We start from the raw sequence: 24610 nt of genomic DNA on the forward strand, positions 1-24610 counted from the left end.
TCCATTAATATAGTTTTAAAGAGTACTTTTGAAGGTCATTGATCCTCCACTTTACTACCTTTTCCCCCATAACGATTATTCCATTAAAAACAATAGGCTCTTTCAAAGATAGTCTGTCTGCGCGTGCGTGTTCCAGCTATATAAAGCAAACATTGATAATAACATTAATCTGCTTAGCTAATTATCAATGTTCGCCCGAGAGCTTTGATTTCAATCCTACATCGATAAGCCTACAGCCGCCTACATCTCCCACAATGCCCTGGGCGTGGCCAGTTTCCGGTCCTGCGCCGTCTCTGGAGCGGATTGGAACCCGGAGTCAGGACTCGATAAATGAAGGGTCTATAGCAGAAAAGGTAACATGTTTCTCTACAAATACACAGCAGCATTAGCTCAAATAGCGACACAGCTGTGCAGAAAAACTGCAGTCGATTCGAGCGGCTCGCCCTGCGCCTCCTTTAGCCGCCTCCGCTCGCGACAATGCGGCGCTAAACTACACTGACTCCCGTTTGGTCTGGTGCGTCTCCAGTCCATCCGCCATGCCGACTGTTCTTTGTTACAATCACCAAAGACGAGCAGCTCAGATCGGAGTTAAAACCCGGCTAGAGTTTGGGAACGGCTGAAATCCTGGATTTCATCTCACAGCTGCTGGACTGTATTCATGAAATTATGGCCCCAAGTCAGAGCGAAAACACACAGCTCTGTCCGAGTGTTTAGGCCTGAATGCAGCACAACTCGTCAAATGCAGTACACAGAACCATAATATGGAGAGCTCGTCTTTATTATTAGGCCTAATAAACCTCTATTAACATTTGTCACGAGTTTGTTCTCTGTTATAATGGAAAAACATTACATATTTATTTATTGTGATTTCAGGGTTTAGGTTGACGAAATGGCTGAGCAGACTCCAGATGAGTTTGTCTGTAAGTATTGACTCAGAATACATTATTGTAACAGAATATCAGTGGTTTATAGCAGGTGTTTGTTGCAGGGTGTGATGACTGTGGCCAGTACCATGACTCGGAGTGTCCTGAATTGGGGCCACTGGTGACTGTACAAGACTCTTTTGTGCTCAGCAGAGCAAGGTGATTCTCATTTCTGGACAAAAATGATTTTGAACGGATTAAGATAAGAACATGTATTCTTGTGATGGCAGACATTTTCTGAATTCCTAATGTCTGGTCAAGTGTTACAAGCACACACCTCTTTCATTCTTGTGGACAGAGCAAAGAAAAGCCTCATGACACAGAGAGAGAAAGTGGAGAGGCCCAGCGAAATTATGATTATTTTACATATCAACCATAATTTAACTAGAATTAAAATAAGACAAAATTGTACTATTCTAAATGAAATTCAGGTTTCACCCTATTGGTGTTCTATGTGTGTTCTGTGTATAATATGTGTTTCATTTGTTGTGAATCAGGTGCTCTTTACCGAACAGCCTGGAGATCAGAGAAGTGACTGCAGGAAAAGAGGGAGTGTTTGTTCTGCGACGTCTTGTCAAAAGAACTAGATTTGGACCCTTTGAGGCTAAAAGAGTCTCCCATTTACAGAGAGAGGGACCGTTTCCTCTGAAGGTAGTGCCCTTTGCTTACAATAAAGAATAATCCATGTTGTATTCCTTACTCTAATGTCACGACTCCCTCTACTCATCAGGTCTTCCAAAGAGATGGCTCCGTGGTGTGTTTTGACAGCAGTAATGAGGAGGACTGCAACTGGATGATGCTGGTCCGACCTGCCACAGACCACCACCATCAGAATCTGACCGCGTACCAACAGGACGATGACGTGTACTTCAACACCTCACAGGTAAAACCGATCTGAAAGTTGAAACGCATGTGTCGTCTTTGTGTTTGTGAAAAACTCGATGGTTTGTCCCTCACTTTAAATAGTCTTGGAGTCTCTCATAAGTCGTCTTTCAATCATATGAAAACTATTTCCCGCATAAGCTCGACAATCGTAGACTATAGTAGAAATTATATATCGTCACCTGGACTGGGTTGATGGAGTTGAGGACATTTCGCTTCTAACCCTTTTTGGCAGTTCCCCTTCCCAATTTGGTAACAATATTTTTTAAGCTATAAGCCTGTAGCCCAACACAAACCTGACGTAAAGAAATTAGTCTGTGCGTTTACTTCAACTTGGCTGGACTATTGGAATGACTTGTTCACAGGTACAAAATCAACCATCAGCAAATGGCAATTAATACAAAATGAATAGAACTTAATGGTCCTATACCTGATTATTTATTTTTTTTACATTTGAGTTGTCCTATTTCTAGGCTAGTTTTCTTTCATTTCTGTGACAGTGACCCTGCAAGTTGTGAGAAATTTGCTTTAAAACCTGTACCTATGAAGAATTTGGATGCTACAAATGTGTTAATAAAATTAGGAATGAGTTTGAACCAGAACTAACATTTACATTTAGAAGCTTCCTCTTTCATTGTTCAGGTATAGAGCCTTTAAAGTCTTCTAACGGCTCATAAGTCTCCTATGGCCTCCTAACACTGCATGAGCCCTTTAGGCCCTTGAGGATCCTAGAGCAAGGACTAAATATGGCTTTATTTTCCTTCTATGCGTCCCATTTATTGAACTCACTACCTGAAAATCTTTGTCTTGAGGGCTGGCATTTTAACCTCTTAACCCAGGTGGGGGCACATTTTCTCCAGTTTACCCAAATTTAAAAAAAAAGTGTCAAAATAGAGACATAAACGAGGATGATAATGCAACAAAAAAGTGATAAAAAAAAGTGACAAAACGTCAGAGAAGTGACCAAAAAAGTGATGAAATTGTGATAAAAAAGCCACGAAAAGAGTAACAGAAAAGTGACAAAAAACGAAAAGTCTCAAAAGAGCAAGAAAAAAATGACAAAGAGTGATGAAAATGTGCAACAAAAAAGCAATGCAAAGAAATGTCAAAAAAGCTACTACAATATGAGGAAAAAGATCAGTTTAGATGAGTTTTGTAGGTCTTAGCTTTCAAATGAGGTGTTAAACTGGCCTAGAGGCGATTTGGAGGTTACGGTGAGGGTTAAGAGGTTAAAGGGACTATGAGGAGTGTAAAACTTTTAAAATTATGTATTTTCCTCCCCCTACATGTTCCAGCAATGTCCTAATGTGGAGAATGAGCACAGACCTGTTCACCACAACTGCCTCTAAAATCCTCACTCAAAAAGGTGTTAATTCGGGTCCGAAGCATCCTCATGTACGAGCTTAAAGGGGGGGTATTATGCAAAATCGACTTTTTCAAGCTTTACATCATGTTATTATGTCATTCCCTCATTAAAAACATGCCTGAAGTGTTGCCTTGGCACATTCACGTATGTTTGAGTAATCTGTAAAAACTTTGATGGCAGCCATCTTAGAGATAGGTTTGCCTGAGTCCTCCTAGGAACGCCTCCACCTCCCGGAGACGCCTCCGAGCTTTTGTCACCAGCCGAGTAACCAACTACTGCTCCTCAGCAGAACCCCCTCCCCACTGATGCCACAGACAGCGTGTGGAGGGGGCGTGTCGGAGAGGGTCAGAGGTTCTTATAGAGACAGAGGCCTATTTCAAGACATTCGCTACAGCCATTTTGAGAGAGCAATTTTATACAAGGCAGTTATTCAAATATACTGCATTTACAGACCAACAGAAGGTTTCGTCATCATTGTAGTGAGCTATAGACTGGTGCTATGTGATTGAAAAAAGCATAATACCCCCTCTTTAATATAGAAGCTGCAGTTACGCACAAGACCTGAGGTGGCAGTAGTGAGCATAAAATGACCAACTACAGTATCTTCTCATTATATGTGGTAACTTTATTATTGTGTAGCTGAAGCACTTTGAGTGGTGCTTGTGCATGAAAAGTGATCTATAAATAATATCAACTTTATTTTGTGGCATTTTAGGACGTCCTCCCGGGCTCAGAGCTGCGAGTGTGGTACGGTGCCTTCTACGCTAAGAAGATGGAGAAGCCCATGTTAAAAGCTCCACTGCCGCCTCCGTTACCTCCACCAGGTGCACTTGCAAACCTATGATGTGAAAAAGAAGTTACTTTATATTTTCAAACTATTCATATAACTTTTTTATAATAGAGAAAACAGGACCCAGGATTCTGACAGAGGCTGAACAGCTCGATACAAGTAAGTTTTGTATCTTTAAAACGTCAACACCGTTCTCAGTCGTTTATATCTTCTCTTCCTTTTAACAGATGAAGGAAAAATGCTGCTTCCAGACGATCCTTTCATTGTCCAACGAATGGAGAGTCCTGTTTTTCCAGATATGGAGCAGGTCGGTCTCGCTCCTGCTCCACTCAGCAGGAAGAAGGGACTGTCCCGGGGCAGAAAAGCCAAAGGACGCAGGCCCAACACTCTTAGAAAAAACAAAGGTATGACTATGGCGCGGTTTGTGGTCAGCTACAGTCCTTTCTCAACTTTTACGTAATGTTATTTTGAGGCATCAATACATTTTACTTCCTGCTATGAGTAAAAAATATAACTGATTAAAACTGTATAGAAAAAGATAGTTATTGCTCCTTATGTAAAACTAATCTTAAGGTAAGGTAATCCTGTATTAACTATAAATATCAGAAAGTAATTTTTTTTATGTCCATCCATCCATGTTCTAATGCTTTATCCGGGGCCGGGTCACGGAGGCAGCAGTACAAGCAGATTTTATGTTTTTAGAGTCACATTATATCACAAATAAAACTTAAAAAAGGCTTTTATGCTAAAAACATTGAGTAGTATTATCACTAAATACTTGTCGATATCAGCACTTATATTGTCTTATGTCTTATTTTCTCATGTAAAGCGCTTAGTCACTATGTCTGTGAATGGCACTATATGAATAAAGTTCTTCCTTTCCTTCTTCTTCCTTCCTCTTCTTCCTTCTTTCTTTCTTCTACCTTCTTCTTCCTACTTCTTCCTTCTTCTTCTCCTTCCTTCCTCTTCTTTCTTTCTTCTACTTCCATCTTTTTCTTCTTTCTTTCTTATCCTTCCTTCCTCTTCTTCCTTCTTTCTTTCTTCTTCTACCTTGTTCCTTCTATTTCTTTCTTTCTTCTGTTTCTTCCTTCTTCAGCTTCCATCTTTCTTTCTTCTTCTACCTTCTTTCTTTCTTCTTCTACCTTCTTCCTTTTTCTTCTTCCTTTTTTTTCTTCCTTCTCTTTCTTCCTTCCTCTTCTTCCTTCAACCTTCTTCTTCTCTTTCCTTCTGTGTTTTTCTTCCTTCTTTCTTTCTTTCTTTCTTCTTCTTTCCCCTTCCTTCTTTTTTCTTCTTTCTTTCTTCTTCTCCTCCGTCTCCTCCTCCTTCTCCTCCAGTATAGAAGACAGAAGCATTTTTTGTTGTTGCTAAAATCTCTAAAAAGTTAACATTTTTGATCAGTTATCATTCTGAAAAGCACTTTGCAATCTTTGACTCTTGTCTTCGTCCCATCTGCAGATTTGAAACTCCACAAAAATGGTTTAAATTTGGAGGCGCCTGAAGCGACAGCTGAGGTGGCGTCGGCTGAAGCCATTGCCCCGAGCGTCGACAGTGAACCCGTCCTCAGCAGGCACAAACCTCGAGAGCTCAAGAAGGTTTACCGCTGCTCCCTGTGCAGCAAGGTCTTCCGAAACAGCAGCAATCTGAACAGGCACATCCGCTCTCATGGTGGGAAGCTTGGGAATATCAACATTTTCAAAAAAGTGTACAGATAATAGATGAAGTTTTTGTTTGTTTTAGGGGACAAACTGTTTAAATGTGACGATTGTGACAAGTTATTCAGCCGCAAGGAGAGTCTGAAGCAGCACATTTCCTACAAGCACAGCAAGACTGCGGTAGGCACTTTTACACAGAGCGGTTATTGCCTTTCGTGTTTTTGTTCTAATTCATCTCATATTCCTCAGCCTGATCTGGAATACAAATACAAGTGCAACACCTGTGAAAAGTCTTTTCGTCTTGAAAATGCCTTGAAATTTCACAACTGCAGGACAGGTATGAAAAATGCAGAGCAGATTTGGCCAGAAATGTTCAATTGTGATACAAGCGCCATAATTTAACAAATGCTCTTGAGTGCAGGTCCGAGTGTTTTAGTAAAGACTGTTGACCTCTTACCCCCGCCTGAGCCGAGCACGTTGTCTCCAGTTTGGTATTACCCAAATGTAGAAGCTTCTTGAAAAAAGTGACAAAATAGTAACAAAAACAAGAAGAAAATGCAACAAAAAAAGTGACAAAAGAGCGATAAAAACGTGTCGGAAAAGCAACAATAACAAAACAAAAATACAACAAATACGTGCCAAAAACACAACAAAAAAGGAACAAATAAAGTGTTGAAAAGGAAACAAAAACCGACAAAAACACGAAATAAAACCTATAAAAAAAAGTGACCAAAATAGGTAAAATAGAAACCGACAAAAACACATTAAAAACAACTATGAAAACAGAGACAAAATGCTTCAAATATGTGACAGAAAGTGGTGACAAAAAAGTTGTGATCAGTTTTGCAGGTCTTAACTTTCAAATATGGTGTTATACTGAACTAAAAAGAGTTAGAAGGTTAATTGAAATATGAACAGATTGTTTTGTCTTTTGTGGCATTGACAATATAGTATTTGTGCATTAAATTTGACTTGCTGCTGCCTGTAGAAACACTGTTAATGTTTGGAAGTGTAAAATCAACCAATAAACGCATTTAATTATAATATAGTAGGAGTAGGAGCAAAAGAGTAGGAGCTTATTATGGGTAGAATCAACTCTGAATAAAAATAATAATAATATATGTTTTCAAAGGTCTGGATAATGGAGCCCACATTGAATGTTTTTAGGCTGACACAAATCTGGTGCTTGTATCACAAACGATTTGGCCAAAAAGCGGCGTACGCTTCTCTACTATTGATTTTGTTTTTTGTTTATTTTTGTATCACTTTAACATTGTGTCATTTCTTTCTTTTTCCAGATGATAAAACATTCCAGTGCGATATATGCTCGCGGTTCTTCTCCACCAACAGCAACCTTTCCAAGCACAAGAAAAAACACGGAGAGAAGCTTTACTCCTGTGAGATCTGCAACAAAATGTTCTACCGCAAAGACGTGATGCAAGAGCACCACCGGAGGCACGGAGTGGGTAAGTCCAGTCCTCTACTGCCGGAGTCTTTCAAGTACAAATACTTTACTCTGAAAATATCAGAATAGCAATATCTGGTCAGGCAATGCACAGTATTATTACAATCTTTTTACTACATTTACATATTTGAGAAACAACTTGACCTCTTACCACCCACCTTAACCAAGTGCATTTTCTCCATTTCAGCTTCACCCAAATCTAAAAGCGTCTCGGCTGGAGTTTACAGCCTATAGGCCAGTGTCATGCCTCATTTGAAAACCTGACAAAACCCATCAAAACAAATCTTCTTCGTTGCGCTGTTGCCGAGTTGTCGTCACTTTTTAAAATGGCTTTGATGACACTTTTTTGTTGGGTTTTTGTCATGTTTTCATTCATTTTATTTCTCACGTTTTTGACGCTCTTTTGTTCTGTTTTTATCCTCGTTTCATCCTCCTGCAGCTCGCTCCGCTCCACAACAGTCTTTCACCATCTCCTCGTTTGTCCCTTTTTTGTTTCCTGTAGCTCCTCTTGTGACGCCTCCACTGAGCTGCAGGTGTGGGGGCTCTTGTTGCCTCTTCAGTGTCTCAGGAGAAGAAATTTGTAGTTCTCAAATGGGTTTTGCTGATAAGCTAGCATTGTTTACCTTTTAAAAAGCTGTTTTCTTCAGGACCATTTTGGACTCTCAAAGTAAACACATCCACCAAACCTCCACAAAAACACAGCAAAGACGTACAAAAGTTTCCAGAAAAACAATGTGGAACACAGAAACCACAAGTGCAGTTCGTAGAAAAAGGCAAAAAAATTCCGCTGTACCAGGAGCGAGGGAGGTCACTTCCTGTTTTCATGTCACCATGACATGTAGTACATACACAATGGAATAATGTGTTTTAGTACTTTAGAGGTACATAATGTAATAAGACATAAGACCCTCAGGGTTAGGGTTAGAGTTTGGGTCTTACATCTTATTACATTATGTACCTCCAAAGTACAAATACATATTATTCCATTGTGTATCTAACCCAGGTACAAGTTATTACACATTGTTACATAGAGCATTACATTGTACTAAATGTGGCAGGTAAAACGTATAAAGGGTAGTGTAAGATAAAGGGTTACCGATTTGGGTAAAGCAAAACTGTATTAAATGTGCTTGGTTCATGTGGGTGTTAAGAGCGATGTGTAATTAGTTTATTTTTACTTGACAGTGGGTCAAAAATTCCTTTGGTTTGTCTCTGTCTAGGACCAAAAAACCTGAAGAGAGAAGACCTGGAGGCCAACGGTGAAGAAAGCACGAAGTACAGAAAGGAACCATCGCCTTGTCCAATCTGCGGAAAGGTTACAGCTGCACCACACAAACAGAAAAATGTCACTAATGGCATGAAGTCAGAGAGATGAGATAAGTGCAGAAGCCCTGACCTGAGTGTTTTGTGTACACAGGTGTTCTCCTGCAGGAGTAACATGAACAAGCACCTGTTGACTCACGGTGATAAGAAGTACACGTGTGAGATCTGTGGACGCAAGTTCTTCAGAGTGGATGTGCTGAGGGACCACATCCATGTGCACTTCAAGGTATTTAAAGACAAGATACTACAGCCGTCAGATTGTTATTGCTCATTATAATTAATCCCCTGGAGAAATATTTTGCATATTAGCATTTAGAGTAAACTGGAATTTGAGGAATTCCCCTGTCACATAGCGCTGCATGTCAAATCATGTTCCTTCATTCATTACGTCTTGATGGGTTTTGCTTGTTCGGTTTGATCTAACTTTTTGTAACATGGAGATGAGGCCACTATGTTCAGTATTTTAATAGTGCTATTAATGCCTTTTCAGTTTTTCTCCTGGTGACTTGTAAATCTTAGTGAAAAATAGAATTATGATTGGTTGATACAAATAAATAAATCTGAGTGACACTAAGTTGTTTTTGTCAGGACATTGCACTAATGGATGAGCAGGAAAGAGAAGGCTTCATCAAGAGAATTGGGATTTCAGCTGACGACAGTGAAGAAACAGATGAGGAGGACGATGCAGATGAACCTGAGCAACACAAATACAACTGCAAGAAATGTCAAGTAAGCACCAGTCCTGCATCAAATCCAATGCTGTAAAAGGAAGGAGTAACATGTTGGTTGCTTGTTCTTAGCTGTCATTTGCCAAAGGCAAAGAGTATCTGAAGCACATCATGGAGCAGCACAAAGAGCGCGGTTACGGCTGTGGCATCTGTAACAGACGTTTTGCACTGAAGGCCACATATAATGCTCATCTAGTCATCCACAGGGAGCAGCTGCCTGATCCAGCTGTGCAGAAGTAAGAATTCCACCTGAGTTCAATGAAAATCTAGCTCCTTTGTCGGCTTCTTTTTAAAGGTCTGTCTTTTTAGATACATCCACCCGTGTGAGATTTGTGGCCGCATCTTCAACAGTTACGGAAACCTGGAAAGACATAAAATCATCCACACGGGTGAGCAAACATTTGAGTGTGCCCCTTTGAGAGAAAACCAGCGATACAGACTCACAATTCTGTCCGTGTGTTACTGCAGGAGTGAAGAGTCACAGCTGTGATAAGTGTAACAAATCATTTGCGAGAAAAGACATGCTCAAGGAGCACCTTCGGGTCCACGATGATATCAGAGACTTCCTGTGTGCCGAGTGCGGCAAAGGTAACCTCATTCTCAGCCTCAAATTGTTCCCTTTTCATGCCTATTCTACATTTTTTATGCACTGTGATTGTTTTTAAGGTATGAAAACTAAACACGCTCTTAGGCATCACATGAAGCTTCACAAAGGCATCAAGGAGTACGAGTGCAAAGAGTGTAACCGAAAATTTGCTCAGAAAGTCAACATGCTGAAACATTACAAGAGACACACAGGTGAGTGGAGAAACGTCTGCCCCTTGTCTAAATGACACTGTTTGACTGGGCATGGTTTAAAAGTTCATGGCCATTAGTATTTAATATACATAATGAAAGTGACACAACAACATTTAAAACTGGTTTTAGTCAAAGCACCACTGAGTTATCTTTACTATTGTGCACTTGTGTCTCAGGGATAAAGGACTTCATGTGTGAGCTGTGTGGAAAAACCTTCAGCGAAAGGACAACTCTCGAGACACATAAGCTCATTCATACAGGTTAGATCAATGTTTTCAATATACTACAGGTACTTTGCAGAGATGGAGGATTTATTTATCGATTTCTTATGTTGTAGTTGGTAAAACCTGGACATGTCCAACATGTGACAAGAAATATCTGACGGAGTACATGCTGCTGAAGCATGTGCATCTGACCCATGAGAAGGTGGAGGCTCAGGCATGTGACCTATGTGGGACAAAGGTGTCCACTCGCGCCTCAATGAACAGACATTTACGACGGAAACACCCTGAGGTGAGGATCAAAACTAAAGTGCTGCATCTTCACATTTGAGGACAAGATTAACAAAACAAAATATTACTCATTTCAGTTCAGTGTTAATTCATTGTCTATGAGATTGGACGACTTTGATGATCTGCAGGAACATTCAACAATCAATGAATCGTCAATCACCATTGTGCAGGTTAGAAACACTACCTCTGAATTATGTAATATATTGTATCTTCTCTCAATGTTTTTATCGTCTATTTCCATAGCCCACTCTTACTTTAGCAAAGGACACGACTTTGCCTCCAGCGAGATCCAGTCGACCTCCTCGTAACTCCAAGAAGAAGCGGGAACCAGAACTTTCTGAAGCAGATGATTTTGTTGATTTCACTTCAGCAAGACACGAATCCATCTCTGAGTTCAGCACTGTCATTGTTGGGGACGAGACGGAGACGAGCTCTGCAGTGCAGAGCATTCAGCAGGTGAATAAGTCACATTAAAAAAGATGATTTGGGGAATTGTATTAAATGTTTTCAAGTAGTTTGTAAAAACAGTCTGTGTGAGCTGAAAGTAAATGATGAACTGCAGTCAATATATTAAGCAAGTGTTTGTTTCTTATTTCCAGGTGGTAGTCCTTACTGACCCCAACGTGTCCACAGCCCCCTCCCCAAACAGCTCTGTGGGGCTGACCAACATCACGGTCACTCCCATCACCAGCTCGGCCCCAACTCAGTTCACCAGCCTGCAGCCTGTAGCCGTAGGTCACCTGACCAGTGACAGACCCATCACTTTGGACAACCCCATCCTCACCGTGACCTTTGACACAGTCAGCGGCTCCACCATGCTTCATAACCGGCCCGCGGAGCTCGTCCCGGAGACCGTGGGCCCCACAGGTTCAGCCGCGCCTCAGTCTGTGGCTCACTTCATTAACCTCACCACACTGGTCAATCCTATGAGTCATCAACTGGAGCCCCCAACTCTCGCCTGGAGACCTGTCCCACCAGCAGAGGGCGCAGCAGAGGCCTCAGTGGAGAACCAGGACAGTCAGAGCCAAGAGCTGGGACAATCAGGACAGAGCCAGCCCCCCTCCACTACACAAACGAGCGGCTCTCAGCCCATGTTTAGCTCCGACACTGGGCGCTTCACGTGACGTAACATTGTCTACAATATTAACTGAAAACACAGCACTCCCCAGATGGGACCAAACCAATGGTTCACATATAAACAGTGAAGATCGTACATGTAGCCACTAGCTAGAAATACTCATGTCTTCACACATCAAAACCAAAGCATTTTGATCGATTTTGAGAATCCATCCTGTACTGGACCCAGTCTGAAGCTGGATCACATGAACTTCCCTAAATGGCTGGATCACATGAATTATTATTTTAGAATGTTGTATATTGTACATATTGTTTATCTCTGCCAATAAAACATACTGAACCCCATTATTTTCAAACAAAATGCCACAGTTGTTTTGTGTGTTTTTATTAAGATATTTTATTCTATTTTAGTAACTTTGCAGTGGTCGTGTCAACCAGTAACAAAATGGAAGACGAGTCACTCTATGTAAACTAATGAACATGCTGTGCCACATCCACTAGAGGGCATCATTGAGATTACAGAAACATGTAATCCCGAGCATTGTTTAATTTTGTTTCTTCCCCCTTTCCAAAACCCTGAGAAAACACCGAAATATCTAGGGGAAAAAATGCCACAATTTCAGCTTTACATTCAAATTATTATACTGTATTAAATATATTTAATCATTTTACCTGTTCAACTCCTATTCAACTCCATGACCCGGAGGCGCGTGGGTCGGATCACACCGGACCCTTCTCACCCTGGACTTGGACTGTTCACCCCTCCCCCCACAGGCAGGAGGCTACGGTCGATCCAGACCCGTAAATCCCGCCACTTGAACAGTTTTCCCCCTCCACCATTAGACTCATGAACAAACAACAAGTCTCTATAGCTTAGTTACAGACTCGGATGTAACTTGCACTTGCACTGTGTGTGGTGTGTTCACATTTAGATCCACTGCTATCACACTATCACTTTATCACTATCACTTTATATCACTTTATATCACTTTATATCACTTTATACGGCTACACCTCTGTAAATACAATCCCGCTGTTGTTCAATGTCAAATTGTTGTCTTACCATGTCACTTTTCATTTTATCTTATTTATTTAATATTTGTATCTTATTTTTATCTTAATTCTGTGTTATATGTTTAATGTCGCCAATTTCTGATTCTGCTTTACCATCGTCATGTCAAAAGTCATGTCGATAGTCATAGTTTATTAATTCAGCAAATATAATACTTTGACTAAAATGATCACAAAATATAGAATTAAAACCGCTATGATAGTGAAGTTTTTTGGGCCAGTCGGCTTTATTAGATCGCACTTCACAGTATTAGAGCACAAAATGACGGTTGTTTATCAGGTCTCCAGCGAATAGGGGGACTTGAGTAACTTTTTGAAGAAACTTCTTATTGGAGTAGTTATATCAGTACTTTTTACTTCTACTTGAGTGATAATGTAATGAAGTATCTTGACTCTTATCTCGAGTAGTAAAAAAAAAGAAAGTTACCACTGTGAGTAAATATTTAACTTCTTACCACCCGCCTTCACCAAGTGCATTTTCTCCTCTTCAGCTTTACCCAAATCTAAAAGGCTACAGCTTGCAGGCCAGTGTAGCGGCTAGGTCTTAGCTCATTTGAAAGCTAAGACCTACAAACTGATCTACGGATAACTTTCCTCGTGTTGTTGCTGCATTGTCGTCACTTTTCTGGACTTTTGTTTTCATTGCTTTTTTAGTGCACTTTCATCACTTTTTCATCGCCTTTTTGTCATGTTTTTTTTCGCTCTTTTGTTGCATTTTCACCCATGTTTTCATCTCATTTTGTGGCTCTTTTGACACTTTCAAGAAGCCAAACTGTAGAAAATGTGCTCGGTTCAGGTCGGGGTTAAGATACAAAACCTTCATGTCGACCTTAATTATAATCATTTGTGTTTCGTGTGCGTTTTTCTTCCGACATATTTATTTTTGGTATCTGGTATTTTTTGTTGGACATGTTGGGATTTTTATATTATTCCATGTTTCTCATCCTTTATGTCACGATTGAAACATAAATTAGACTTTTACGTTCAGTTACTCACAGTACTCATTTTCCCCAAGTACTTTTTTCCACTTTTACTTGGGTATTCATTTGAGTCACATTTTTTTTACTTATACTTGAGAAAAATAATTTCACAGTAAAGTTAGTCTTGATGCTAATGTTATCTTATCTTATAGCCAGACCTGTGAGTTCTTTTCGTATCATCATTACTATAAGATCTAATGAACCTAACTGGACTAAAGTTACTCTTACCTGAGTAAATACTGTATTTTGGCTGCTCTATCCAGCTCTGGTTCTTTCTTCTCTCCTTCTTCACAATCCTAATGGAGTAGCAAGAAAAAAAAAGGGGCTTTAAGTGGTGACGTGGAAGGTTTTGTTTGGTTGAGACCAAATCTATTTGATTGTTTTGATTTAGTTAGCATGTGTATCACGTAGCGCATGAGTGAACCTGGCCGTTCACAAAAGCTTTTCTGTATTTATTGCTCAGATCATGATGCAGCCTGGGGACATGCTGATGACTCGGTGACATTTACACTTCACTGGGATGTAAATGAGAGCCTTTTAAATACAATTACAAAGCTCTCATGTACAGTTCTTTAAGTTTCACCCTGACTGTGCTACATATTGTAATTTACATGAGAGAGGGGGGGGTGTTACAGTGAAACACGACCACTTTACTGTTTGTAAATCGCTTATTGTGTAATGCACCTCTGTCACAGACCCAGACTGTCAGGCTGGTTACTCACTCCTACCTACATTCTTAACCTCTTCGGCTCTACCCAAATCTCAAAGCTTCTCAACTGGAGCTTTCAGCCAATAGGCCAGATGAACGCCTCATTTGGAGGTAAAAGTGCTTTGTTCATGTGGGGGTTAAGAGGTTAAAAAGCGTTAATGCTAGATTTTTGGGGTCCGACACCAATATGAAGAAGGTTGGCATGGCCGATAGCTGATATATAGACCGGTATTATAAGTAATTTAATCTGAGGCCTAGCAAGTTGTGGGATCGGACCGAAACGTGATATTGTAAAATACCCAAATATCCGTCGAGCCAGAGTTAATACCAAATTCTGGCAGATTTCTATATTCGCGACTACTTTCACTTGCCACTTAAGCCAGTTGAGGCCTTTGCCCTCCTAAATAAAACCATTCAAGGTAGTTAGACGTTTCTGCTTTAGAGTCTACACCCAATGTCTTATACAATTAGAAAACTAATCCAAACCGCTGAACCACTACAACATTTCCATTAAAACCTTGTATGACCACAAAACATCCCAACTCATAAGTCTGTGGTAATTGAAACATTAAGTGACTAACTGGAAAGCAAAACCCACAGTGGCCATGAGGCAAAAGGGTTTACGCCAGGCCACGGTGCTTAATTTATAAATCGGTGGTTACAGCTTTGAGGAGTCGAATTGGAGACATGCTCATTACACACACTTAAAATACCAAAATACTAAATACTTGCTGGATACTTAACCCTTTGTTCTTTGCAAATGAAACACTGCCAAACCCAGCTGACGAGACACAGCTCCAGCTAAAAAGCCATGAGTTTCCTCCAGTAATGATGTGAAGGCTGGAGGATTAAATCTGAGGACACAATTCCTCATTTGAGAGAAACCCCTGAATTCAGTGACCGAGTTTTAATTACAGGCTTCATTGTGGACGAGCACTGGGATTGTGAAAGTATAGAGTCCCTTTCTGTTCATTTGCAAGCTGGTTTTAGCCATAAGACTTGGGTGGTACAGCGGTTTGCGTTCGTGCTTCACAGCCAGAAGGTCCTGACTTTCACCTGGACGGGGCCTTTCTGTGTGGAGTCTGCATGTTCTCCCCGTGTCTGCGTAGATTTCTTTCCCCTACCACTAAAAACATGTACAAAAGGCCAGAATGAATGGTGTGTGAGTGAGTGGTTGGTGGTGTTCGGACTGATTTCTGTCAGGGCAGCTGTGGCAACAATCATAGCACCACTTTGGGAAACTTGGTAACGCAGGTTTGTAAGTGTGGGGCTCATTCTGCTTTCAGATTGGTTGATCGTCTTAAGAACCCCCCAAAAACAAACAACTTCTACATCATGTAAAACAGTGCTATGATGGTAAATAAGTCAACATTCCAGTTGTTATCCGGAGAGGCAATATTACATGCTCAATCCATACTGTATCTTAAGACACAAAGAGTAGGAAATTTGAAATGTTTACAGAAAATCTTTCATACCCTTCCTTTAACTCTGTGTGGCAGCCATTTGTTAAACACATGATGGTTTCCTGTTACTTCAGAATCCATCCTCCTCATTATAAAGATAAAGTGTTGAAAAGATAAATCCGAACATTCCCAAACCAGACTGCTCTCGGATAACGCCGCTTTTGTCAACGCGTCTTCCCTGTTCTGACCCGAGGGAGCGTTGGCTGGATAATGACCTACAGTGAGACAATAGACAGAGATATGTTTATGAAATAACACATTCCTGAGCATTTGGCCTGAGGCAATATTAGCAAAAGGTTATTTTCTCTCTTTCTTTGCGGGAACACAAGAAGGCACCGGGCTGCAGGCTACAGGCTTGACAATGGTGTGGAGGCTTACAGTGACAGCAGCATGCCTTGTGGCCCATCATGTTTGTCCTCTCTCTCCTCCTCTGTTTTCATATACAGGAAGTTTGTCAAGGCTTTGGCCCCTCCTCCTTTTTACCTGAAGAGAGGGAGGAACCACAGTGAGTAAAGGCAAGTGGAAAAAACAAGGAAGAGCTCACAAGCGGCAGGTTTGTGCTTGACTTAACTCCCACAGATTTTTTTTTCAACTAGAGGGGAAGGAGAGGGAAAAGAAGCTATTACTGAAAACTTTTTTTGAGCTCAAATATGGATGTTCCGGAGTCTCCCCATGGAAGTATGGGGCTTTTACGGACCTTTGATGCCTCTGAGTTTGGCTGCTGGGAGAAGATCGGCTCAGGTGGCTTTGGACAAGTATACAAAGTCCGGCACAAACAGTGGAAAACATGGCTGGCTATAAAATGCCCTCCGTGCCTTCATGTGGATGACAAGTAAGTCACAGCTTTTGCTCTTTACTCTTACTTTTAGGTTCACTGCACTCAGTCATGACACTTCTAGTTTGGCTTATGTTTAACTTGACAACAGGAAAAGGTCCACCCAAACTTAAAGTGAACATACCATGAAACAGATCAACCAGCTGTTTGTTGAAGCCAGACTGCAGCACAGACAAACGCCTCTGTGTGGTGTTTTTGATGTTAAGATTCGCATTCAGAGCTTGGGTTATTATGACTGTATCTGTGTCACATCAGGGAGAGCTGGGAACCCACATTGCCCACAGCCAAAACTGTTTACATACCCTGACAAAATGCCAAACGTTCAACGCTGATCGCTCTCGTAACCACTGGCCTTTGGAAGCTCTTTTATGTAATGTTTAATAAAAGAATGGAGTGTGAGCAGGTGGATGTTTTGTTCAATCTGAATAGTGCACTGGTGGATCACTGCAGTCTGTGTAAGGGTCAGGTCAGCTGGTCCTATCATTCTAATTATTTTGATTCATTTTCTGAAACTTAACAATGGCATAAGTGTTTGGTAAATGGCAACATGTAGCTACTGAACTAGAAGAACAGCTTCTAATGGAAGTTTCCATCCATGCAGGTCATGTATGTGTCGTAATGTCATCAACATTAGATTTGTATCAAACAATTGGAAGTCTCTGTTTTGTTTTTCATGCTTAATTTGGAAATGCTTAAAACAAACTAATTTAAGTGTCAACCTGACAATGCAACTTTCCATTTATTGTTGTATAAGGCTGACAGTGATGCTTTCAGATTTAGTGTCTTTAAATGAGGAAGACAGCGGGAATGATCAATGGCAGGGCAAACAGAACAAGTAGTCACCGTCTCGTCATCAAAATGTGAAATCCTAGCTTTTCCAAATAAAGGCAATCTTCTAAACCTGTAGCTCAAAGTCTTCACTGAACCTGAAGATAGGATGTTTTCCTGCACAAACATCTGCAGAGTACATAAACTGTAATTTGACTGCTACCTTCAGTGACCCGTGCACAGGCGCACACAGCGGCTCCGACTCAAAGAGGCCTTTGTCTGCGTTGGTTGAAGGCTGCGCTGTGTGGCACAGACAATGAAAGGAGTTGTTGAACCGGTCCTACCGGGCCTCGCTATTGCAGCAAGCACATTGTTGGGTGCAATGGAGCTGCCGAGGAGCACTTGGGATTATATAGGTGGGCCTTACTTGACAAGTGTCCGCCTATTATTGCATATGGTGAGATCTTTCTGTTCAGTGTGATGCATTATTCTCCTCCTATAGAACACAAATCCTGGAGAAACCTGATGCAAATTGCACACTAGGGACTCTCTAAACTGTGGACCTCTTTTCATCTTATTGAACACAATTCCCAGTCCAACTCACCTACATCAGTCTTTTAAGTGCCTTCCTACGAATGTAGTCATGCAATAGGTCTATCTCGCTGAGATCTGCCCTCATTAAGAGCAGCCTTTCAAAACTTCAGATCTATGTGCACTGAGGGCATGAATGACCCAAGCAGTTTGTGTTTGATGTATGTCAGCGTGGCCAGTGGACTGATAAGGCAGTTGAGCAAAGATTGAGCAACAGAACAAGAGCCCTGTTTTGCCCTCCTGCATTTTTGTGCATGGTTTCAAAGTTTGCATGGAACGTCCTTGGGCCTTAATGAGCCACTGCTCTGAGGAGCATTCTGTGAGTTAATAGGTTCATTGTTTATAATTTGAAACAATTCTACAAGATTAAAATGTCAAATATTTAAAGATTCTGCAAGATTAAAAAAAACACTTCAGCGATCAAGTATTAAAAAATATCAAATGTGCACAATCCAATTAAATACAGCTGAAATTGTTTCTTTGCAGAGACCGCTCAGAACTGCTCGAGGAGGCGAAGAAGATGGAGGCAGCTAAGTTTCGATATATCCTGCCTGTGTATGGGATCTGTGAGGACCCTCAGGGCCTGGTCATGGAATACATGGAAACAGGCTCCTTGGAAACCCTGCTGGCCAATGAACCGCTGCCCTGGGAGCTGCGCTTTCGCATTATCCACGAAACAGCTGTGGGAATGAACTTCCTTCACTGCATGAATCCACCTTTACTGCACCTCGATCTGAAGCCTGCCAATATCCTGCTGGATGCACACTATCATGTCAAGGTGAAAATGCCTTGTTACTTTATAAAAGCATGTAATAATACATCTATTTCAGTTGCCACAATGATCAGATTGCGTACTGTTGGGATCTTTAAGTTGAATTTATGGCACAGCTCCACATCTCTCAAACTGCCTGCATTCACAGCAGAGGTTTGATCCCTTTGAACCCTTTAAATATGACAGCCCCTCACATGCTCTGGGCGGACAGGTGTTTTACTGTCTCTGTCCAACCTTTTAACAGCCAAACCTATGAGGAGGCAATGGGTGGGAACCATTCATTCTCAAGTGTAATATCTGGATGTAAACACCTCAGCCGGGCCTGTTCTGACATGAGTGTGCTACTCCTGGTAAATCTCCCTCTGTAAATGTGTGTGGGTGTGCACAAACGTGACAAACCTCTCCTTGTGCATGCTCAGACATGGCTTGCCCTCACCATTGCACTGTACATAACAAGAACTGGTTGCCTGTCACACTTATTGGGCAAAATTAGTCATAGGAGTCACGAATAGCACACATTAATAGTATCTCATCTGATTTTTCCTAGATCTCTGATTTTGGCTTGGCTCGGTGGAACGGCTTGTCACGAGCTGATGATATCAGCAGGGATGGTTTCTGCGGCACCATCGCCTACTTGCCCCCTGAGAGCATCATCGAGAAGGACAGAGTGTCTGACACCAAGCATGATGTTTACAGGTGAGATTTGGACAATATTTCTGCTAAAAAAGAAGATTAAAGACTTGATATGACAATTCACATCATGTTATTTTTTATAGCTTTTCTATTGTCATCTGGGGGATACTGACACAGAAGAAGCCCTACCAAGGTAAGCAACTAATCAATACTGAAGTGGGGGGAAATCAATTAGGTTGGTAAACGTAGCAGTACACTAGAATGGTTCAAATGTGGCCATGAACTTAACACACTCAGCATTTTCATTGACCTCCTGACTCTCATTACCTTAAGTCCTGGGTAAGCCTTTCAGCAAGTGCTACATTGTGTATGTTTACATTTTGAATTCCAGAGTAGCAGGTGGACAGGGCTAGACCTGAAGTAATGTGTATTTTCCCAGGCGTATCAAGTAGCAGTCCACTTCAATGAACTTTCCTCTATTTGAGGAGAAACTTCTGATTAAGGGTTGCCAGGCTGGTACTGGCGCCGTTCATGTCGGATCTATTTTAAAGGGAGGCAAATGTTCAAAGATATCCCATCTCATCTACACAGTGAATAATGGTGAAATAGGAGGTTGAGTAATCCTTATCTGTTCTGATCCATTGACTAAGTGATTCTAGTCAGAGATACAGTCTATTCTCAAAGCTTCATGGGAACATGGCTATTGCTTCAGTTTGTTTATCTGAGCATGACAACGATAAAGTGATGCATAAATGGCTGTCTATACAGATGAGCCCTCTCCTGTGAGGGCAACTACTGTATGTCTTCACTGCTTTGCGTCAGTCGTGTTAAGCACGTCCTCCTTGTGCCATGTTTTTAACAGGGGAGAATAACATCCTGCAGATCATGGTGAAGGTGGTGAGAGGTGTCCGTCCTGACCTGGGGGCTGTGCCTCGCTCCAGACCTTCAGCCTGTGCAGGTTTCATCAGCCTCATGCAGTGCTGTTGGGACAACAATCCCAGCGCAAGACCCAGCTTCCAAGGTATGCTATCAATCATGCTGCATACCAAAATATTAATTAAAGCATTTAAGCATTAAAGTGATAGTCTGTAAGATTTCAAAATGAGGAGAGAGAAAGAGAGACAAATTTAGTAAAGTAAACGACCAAGCTCTCCTTCCTCTCCTGGTTGGACCTGACAGGCCGGTTCACAGGAAAGTTTGTCTCATTGGCCAAAGTTTAGGCACCGGGGATTCTCATTAGATGCTGAGAGCAGCAAAGGGAGGGACTTTACAAAAATATATAGTCACATTCATATAACTGGCGTTACATCTAACTGCAGGCCCAGGTGGTCAATTATACACAATCTTTAAATTTTGTAAAACCCTTTATACTTGCAGACTATCACTTTAAAATTCAAACTCTTAACAATAAAACCAAACAACTGGACTTTTAATAGAAAAGCTTATTTTAAATGTAGGTGCAGTAGTTTTGTTTTAATGTTATAAGTTTGAATTCACCACTTGGATGACTGAGAATCTGCATCGTTTCAGTAAAATTAGACTTTATTAAAATGTGCCTGTATTCATTAGAAATCACATCTGAAGCGGAAGAACTCTGCTCCAAACCCCAAGAGGAACCAAAGAGCCCCACGTTTTCTACTTCTGAACCAGAACCCACATCGCCCAAACGGCTCGTTCCTGATGAGGTGAAAACATTATGTAACACAAAACATTATAAAAGATCCTCTCAAACTTTCTTCACCAACAGAGGCAGACGATTTGATCTTTCCACACCAGAAATATATCTTACATTTTATTTCATTTCTTGATTGCTTGTTCTGAGTGAATATCCAGGAAATGTTAAGGCTTCCTTTAAGGATCTAGACATGACTTCACCTTTATGCCTTACACTGAGTTAATGTTTGATTTATAAGTACTGTTGCATCACTAAACAGGAATGTGGACCCATGAGTTTACCTTGCGTCCTACATATTATTATCAGTGTGTACGTGACTGTAAACAGAGGTCATGCAGCGGTTTTTTTTTTTAGCTTGACGCATAAGAAATCTAAAATATTTACTTTCGTAATACAGTACTTTATGTTTTCTATATTATCTAAACGTCAACAACACTTAAGTGGTTCCAAGTGGCAGCTAAATGACAAGGTGTTGATGGATTGGAATGTAAACTAACAACAGCTTGTCCAAATATGCTTATCTGTACACCACAGGTAAAAGACGACAAACCAGTGCGGCCAAAGTCAGCCATGTTGCCGGAAAAGGATTATAGTCTCTCAGAGCTGCTGAGCCAAGTGGACTCCGGGATCTCTAGGAGTTTTGACCGGGTGAAAGAGGACAGCTGTCACAGTAAAGAGAACACGTGCAAGAGGCTGTCAGGCATCTCCTCCGCAGATTCTGCCTTCTCGTCTCAAGACTCCATTACACTGTCTTTTGAGAGGGAAAACACATTTGGTAAGACTTTCTACTTTAAGCACTAATGGGATATTTCATTTGGCAAACTGTGTAGATTTATTCTCTTTTTTGTGGTCTTTCAGATTCTGCAGAGATCCAAAAGCGAAAGCTGTGTGAGGCCATAAGAACTAAAGACACAGCTAAGCTCATGAAGATCCTGCAGCCTCAGGATGTGGACCTTCAGCTGGATGGAGGGGACAGCCTGCTGCACCATGCCATCACTCTGAACAATGAAGAGGCTGTGAAGTTCCTGCTGTTGAATAATGCCAACCCTAACCTGGCCAATGCCCGTGGCTCCACCCCTCTGCACCTGGCCACCGAGAAACATCTGAAGCCTCTCGCGGAGCTCCTGCTCGGCCGCCGCAGCACCAATGTAAACGCCAAGGATGAAGACCAGTACACAGCGCTGCACTGGGCTGCACAGAATGGAGATGAGGCCATTACTAGACTTCTGCTGGACAGAGGCGCCACCATTAATGAGATGGATGGACAAGGCCGTACTCCCGCTCACGTGGCCTGCCAGCACGGTCAGGAAAACGTCATCCGGGTTCTCCTGAGCCGTGGGGCTGATGTTCGAGTCAAAGGAAAGGACAATTGGACAGCTCTCCACTTTGCTGCCTGGCAGGGTCAGCTGAGCATCGTCAAACTTCTGGTGAAACAGGCGGGAGCAGACGTAGATGGGCAGACCACAGACGGGCGCACGCCACTGCATTTGGCCTCTCAGAGAGGGCAGTACAGAGTGGCTCGTATTCTCATTGAGCTCGGAGCAGATGTGCACACCACATCTGCAGGGTCCAACACACCTCTGCATGTGGCTGCAGAGACGGGTCACACCAGCACCTCCCGGCTCCTGATCAAACACCACGCAGATATCCACGCACAGAACACTGCGGGTCTCACGCCGCTGCACCTGGCCTCTCAGCGAGGACACTTGGCCACAGTGAAGATGCTAATAGAGGAGGGCGCAGAGTCCCACAGGAGCAGTCACGATCTGCGCACCCCCTGCCACCTCGCGGCGGAGGGCGGCCACTGTGAGGTCCTACAAGAACTTCTCCATCACTGCCCTGACGGCGGCGCTCTGTCTGACAAACAGGGCCTCACCCCACTGCACCTGGCAGTAAAGGGCGGGCACTCGAACATTATTAAGATGCTCGTGCCACAGGACTGCCAAGAGTTTGTCACAGAAAGCTCGGTGCAAAGTGACTCTGAAAAATTAGCACAAACTCCATCAGTTAAGCAGAGAAAAGTCGTAATTCTCAAACTGACAGAGCACAACGACAAAGACTGTACACATCCCTCCAGTGCCCAGTGTGCCTCGGCTCACTGCTAACACAAGTCTGTAATGTAAGCTAAACTATAGTTCAGACAGTCACACACACACTGCCACATTTAGTTCCGGTTGCAATCTTTTATGTAAATATAAACACTGTATAGGGAGTTTTGCTATTGTTTATGCTATTTGTTTATATTGTTTATAATTAGAATGTATTTTTTTTTTTTTACATAACAAGCATGTTATATATCCGTATAAATCAGAACTTTAATCTTTGGGCCTAGAGACACAAAACTGCTGAATCCTTAAAGCCTGTATGTATGCCAGTAAGTTATTTTGGTCACATGACTTTGTATTTCAACGCCATTTATTATAAGTACTTCAGTGTTTTGAATCTGTTACAAACCTGTGCTGTCATTAAAAATGTCGAAACAAAAATAAATGTGTCATTTTATCTCTTACATAAACTTTTTCCACACATATGTTTGATTGGATGGAACAAACTAACCGTACAATAACATTTGCCAAATCATTGACTGTCCTGAGACTATCTTTCTGAAATGGAGCAAAAACAAATAAGACAGGTGCTAAACAGGGAGGGCAAACTGGAAAATTGATTTTTGGCCGTGTTGTACTTAATTTGCCGTATAAAATTGGGTGCATGACTGTATTCGAGCCCCAAATCTGATAAATGACAGAATGCTGCCTGAGGAAATAATGCACAAATGACTCTGCTGCTGATTCACTTTTGCACGTGCTACTTGCTTTGTAAATGATCCTCTTGTCTGTTAGAGAATTAACAATGGTGTTCGAGAGGATAGATGAAGAATAGGCAGCAGTCGGGATGTCTTTTACAGGAGATGTTTGTTTACCATTGCTACGGGACCCAGAGACATGAACTCGAGACATTGCACTAGTCCTACCATTCAAGTCTATCTCTGCTTCTACAGAAAAGGGATAAATACCCTCCCAGAGCGTCAAACTGATACACAAGCAAACATTCAGTGGCTGAGAGCCTGAGCACCAGAGTCAAGGCTATGACAGAGATAGTACGACTTTACCGCTTGACCCAGTATGATAAATAGCGATTTAATGTTATCCTCTAACATTGTCTACTGGGTGTTAAAACGGAGTCGTAGCTTTTTTTATGAACCACTTTTTCAAAACTAAATTCATTACAAAAGCAAAAACAAACTAAAAAAATAGGTTGACATTATGTTGAATTCATACATGGACAGTGTTCGTTGATTCGATCTTTCTTCTGTTCTTTTGCCATAGAAAGTTTTAAACATTGCTCACACCAGAACTTGCGATTTTGTCGTCAAAACAGTTCAGATTTCTGGGATTGCTGATGCATTCCACAATAATAAAATGTATTTGCATACTGCAGTTTGTTAAATGTACTACCAGTAGTGACACGGCAGCTCATTTAGCTACTTTTTATTTTTTTAATTTACAATCGTCCACTGTCAAATTTTGGAAGCAACACAAAAATGTGGTATAATTTCACACATCAGTTTTAGCTTGAATTGTAAGGCCTCTGGGCATG

At 41.6% G+C, this 24610-nt stretch overlaps 2 protein-coding genes across 2 annotated transcripts; both read left to right on the top strand.

The window, feature by feature from the left end:
• Window positions 1-254: 254 nt before the first annotated feature.
• prdm15 (PR domain containing 15) lies at window positions 255-11877 on the top strand (the record flags this gene model as incomplete). Its single annotated transcript, XM_079566767.1, has 23 exons — window positions 255-353; window positions 881-920; window positions 989-1082; window positions 1421-1574; window positions 1654-1806; window positions 3887-3995; window positions 4189-4365; window positions 5417-5626; window positions 5699-5793; window positions 5863-5950; window positions 6912-7079; window positions 8299-8393; window positions 8496-8627; window positions 8990-9130; window positions 9202-9365; window positions 9439-9518; window positions 9598-9717; window positions 9796-9927; window positions 10104-10187; window positions 10265-10440; window positions 10517-10609; window positions 10683-10895; window positions 11039-11877. The coding sequence occupies 23 exons, from the start codon at window positions 255-257 to the stop codon at window positions 11561-11563; spliced, it is 3342 nt and encodes a 1113-aa protein (XP_079422893.1). The 3' UTR covers window positions 11564-11877.
• Window positions 11878-16298: 4421 nt separating this feature from the next.
• Window positions 16299-23118, top strand: ripk4 (receptor-interacting serine-threonine kinase 4; the record flags this gene model as incomplete). Its single annotated transcript, XM_079566464.1, has 8 exons — window positions 16299-16571; window positions 18420-18711; window positions 19253-19401; window positions 19482-19531; window positions 20201-20359; window positions 20908-21023; window positions 21548-21788; window positions 21872-23118. Exons 1-8 carry the CDS (start codon window positions 16390-16392, stop codon window positions 23116-23118), a joined length of 2436 nt encoding a protein of 811 aa, XP_079422590.1. The 5' UTR covers window positions 16299-16389.
• Between the last annotated feature and the right edge of the window lie 1492 nt (window positions 23119-24610).

Source organism: Gobius niger (assembly GCF_951799975.1).
Source record: "Gobius niger genome assembly, chromosome: 11".
NCBI lineage: Eukaryota > Metazoa > Chordata > Actinopteri > Gobiiformes > Gobiidae > Gobius > Gobius niger.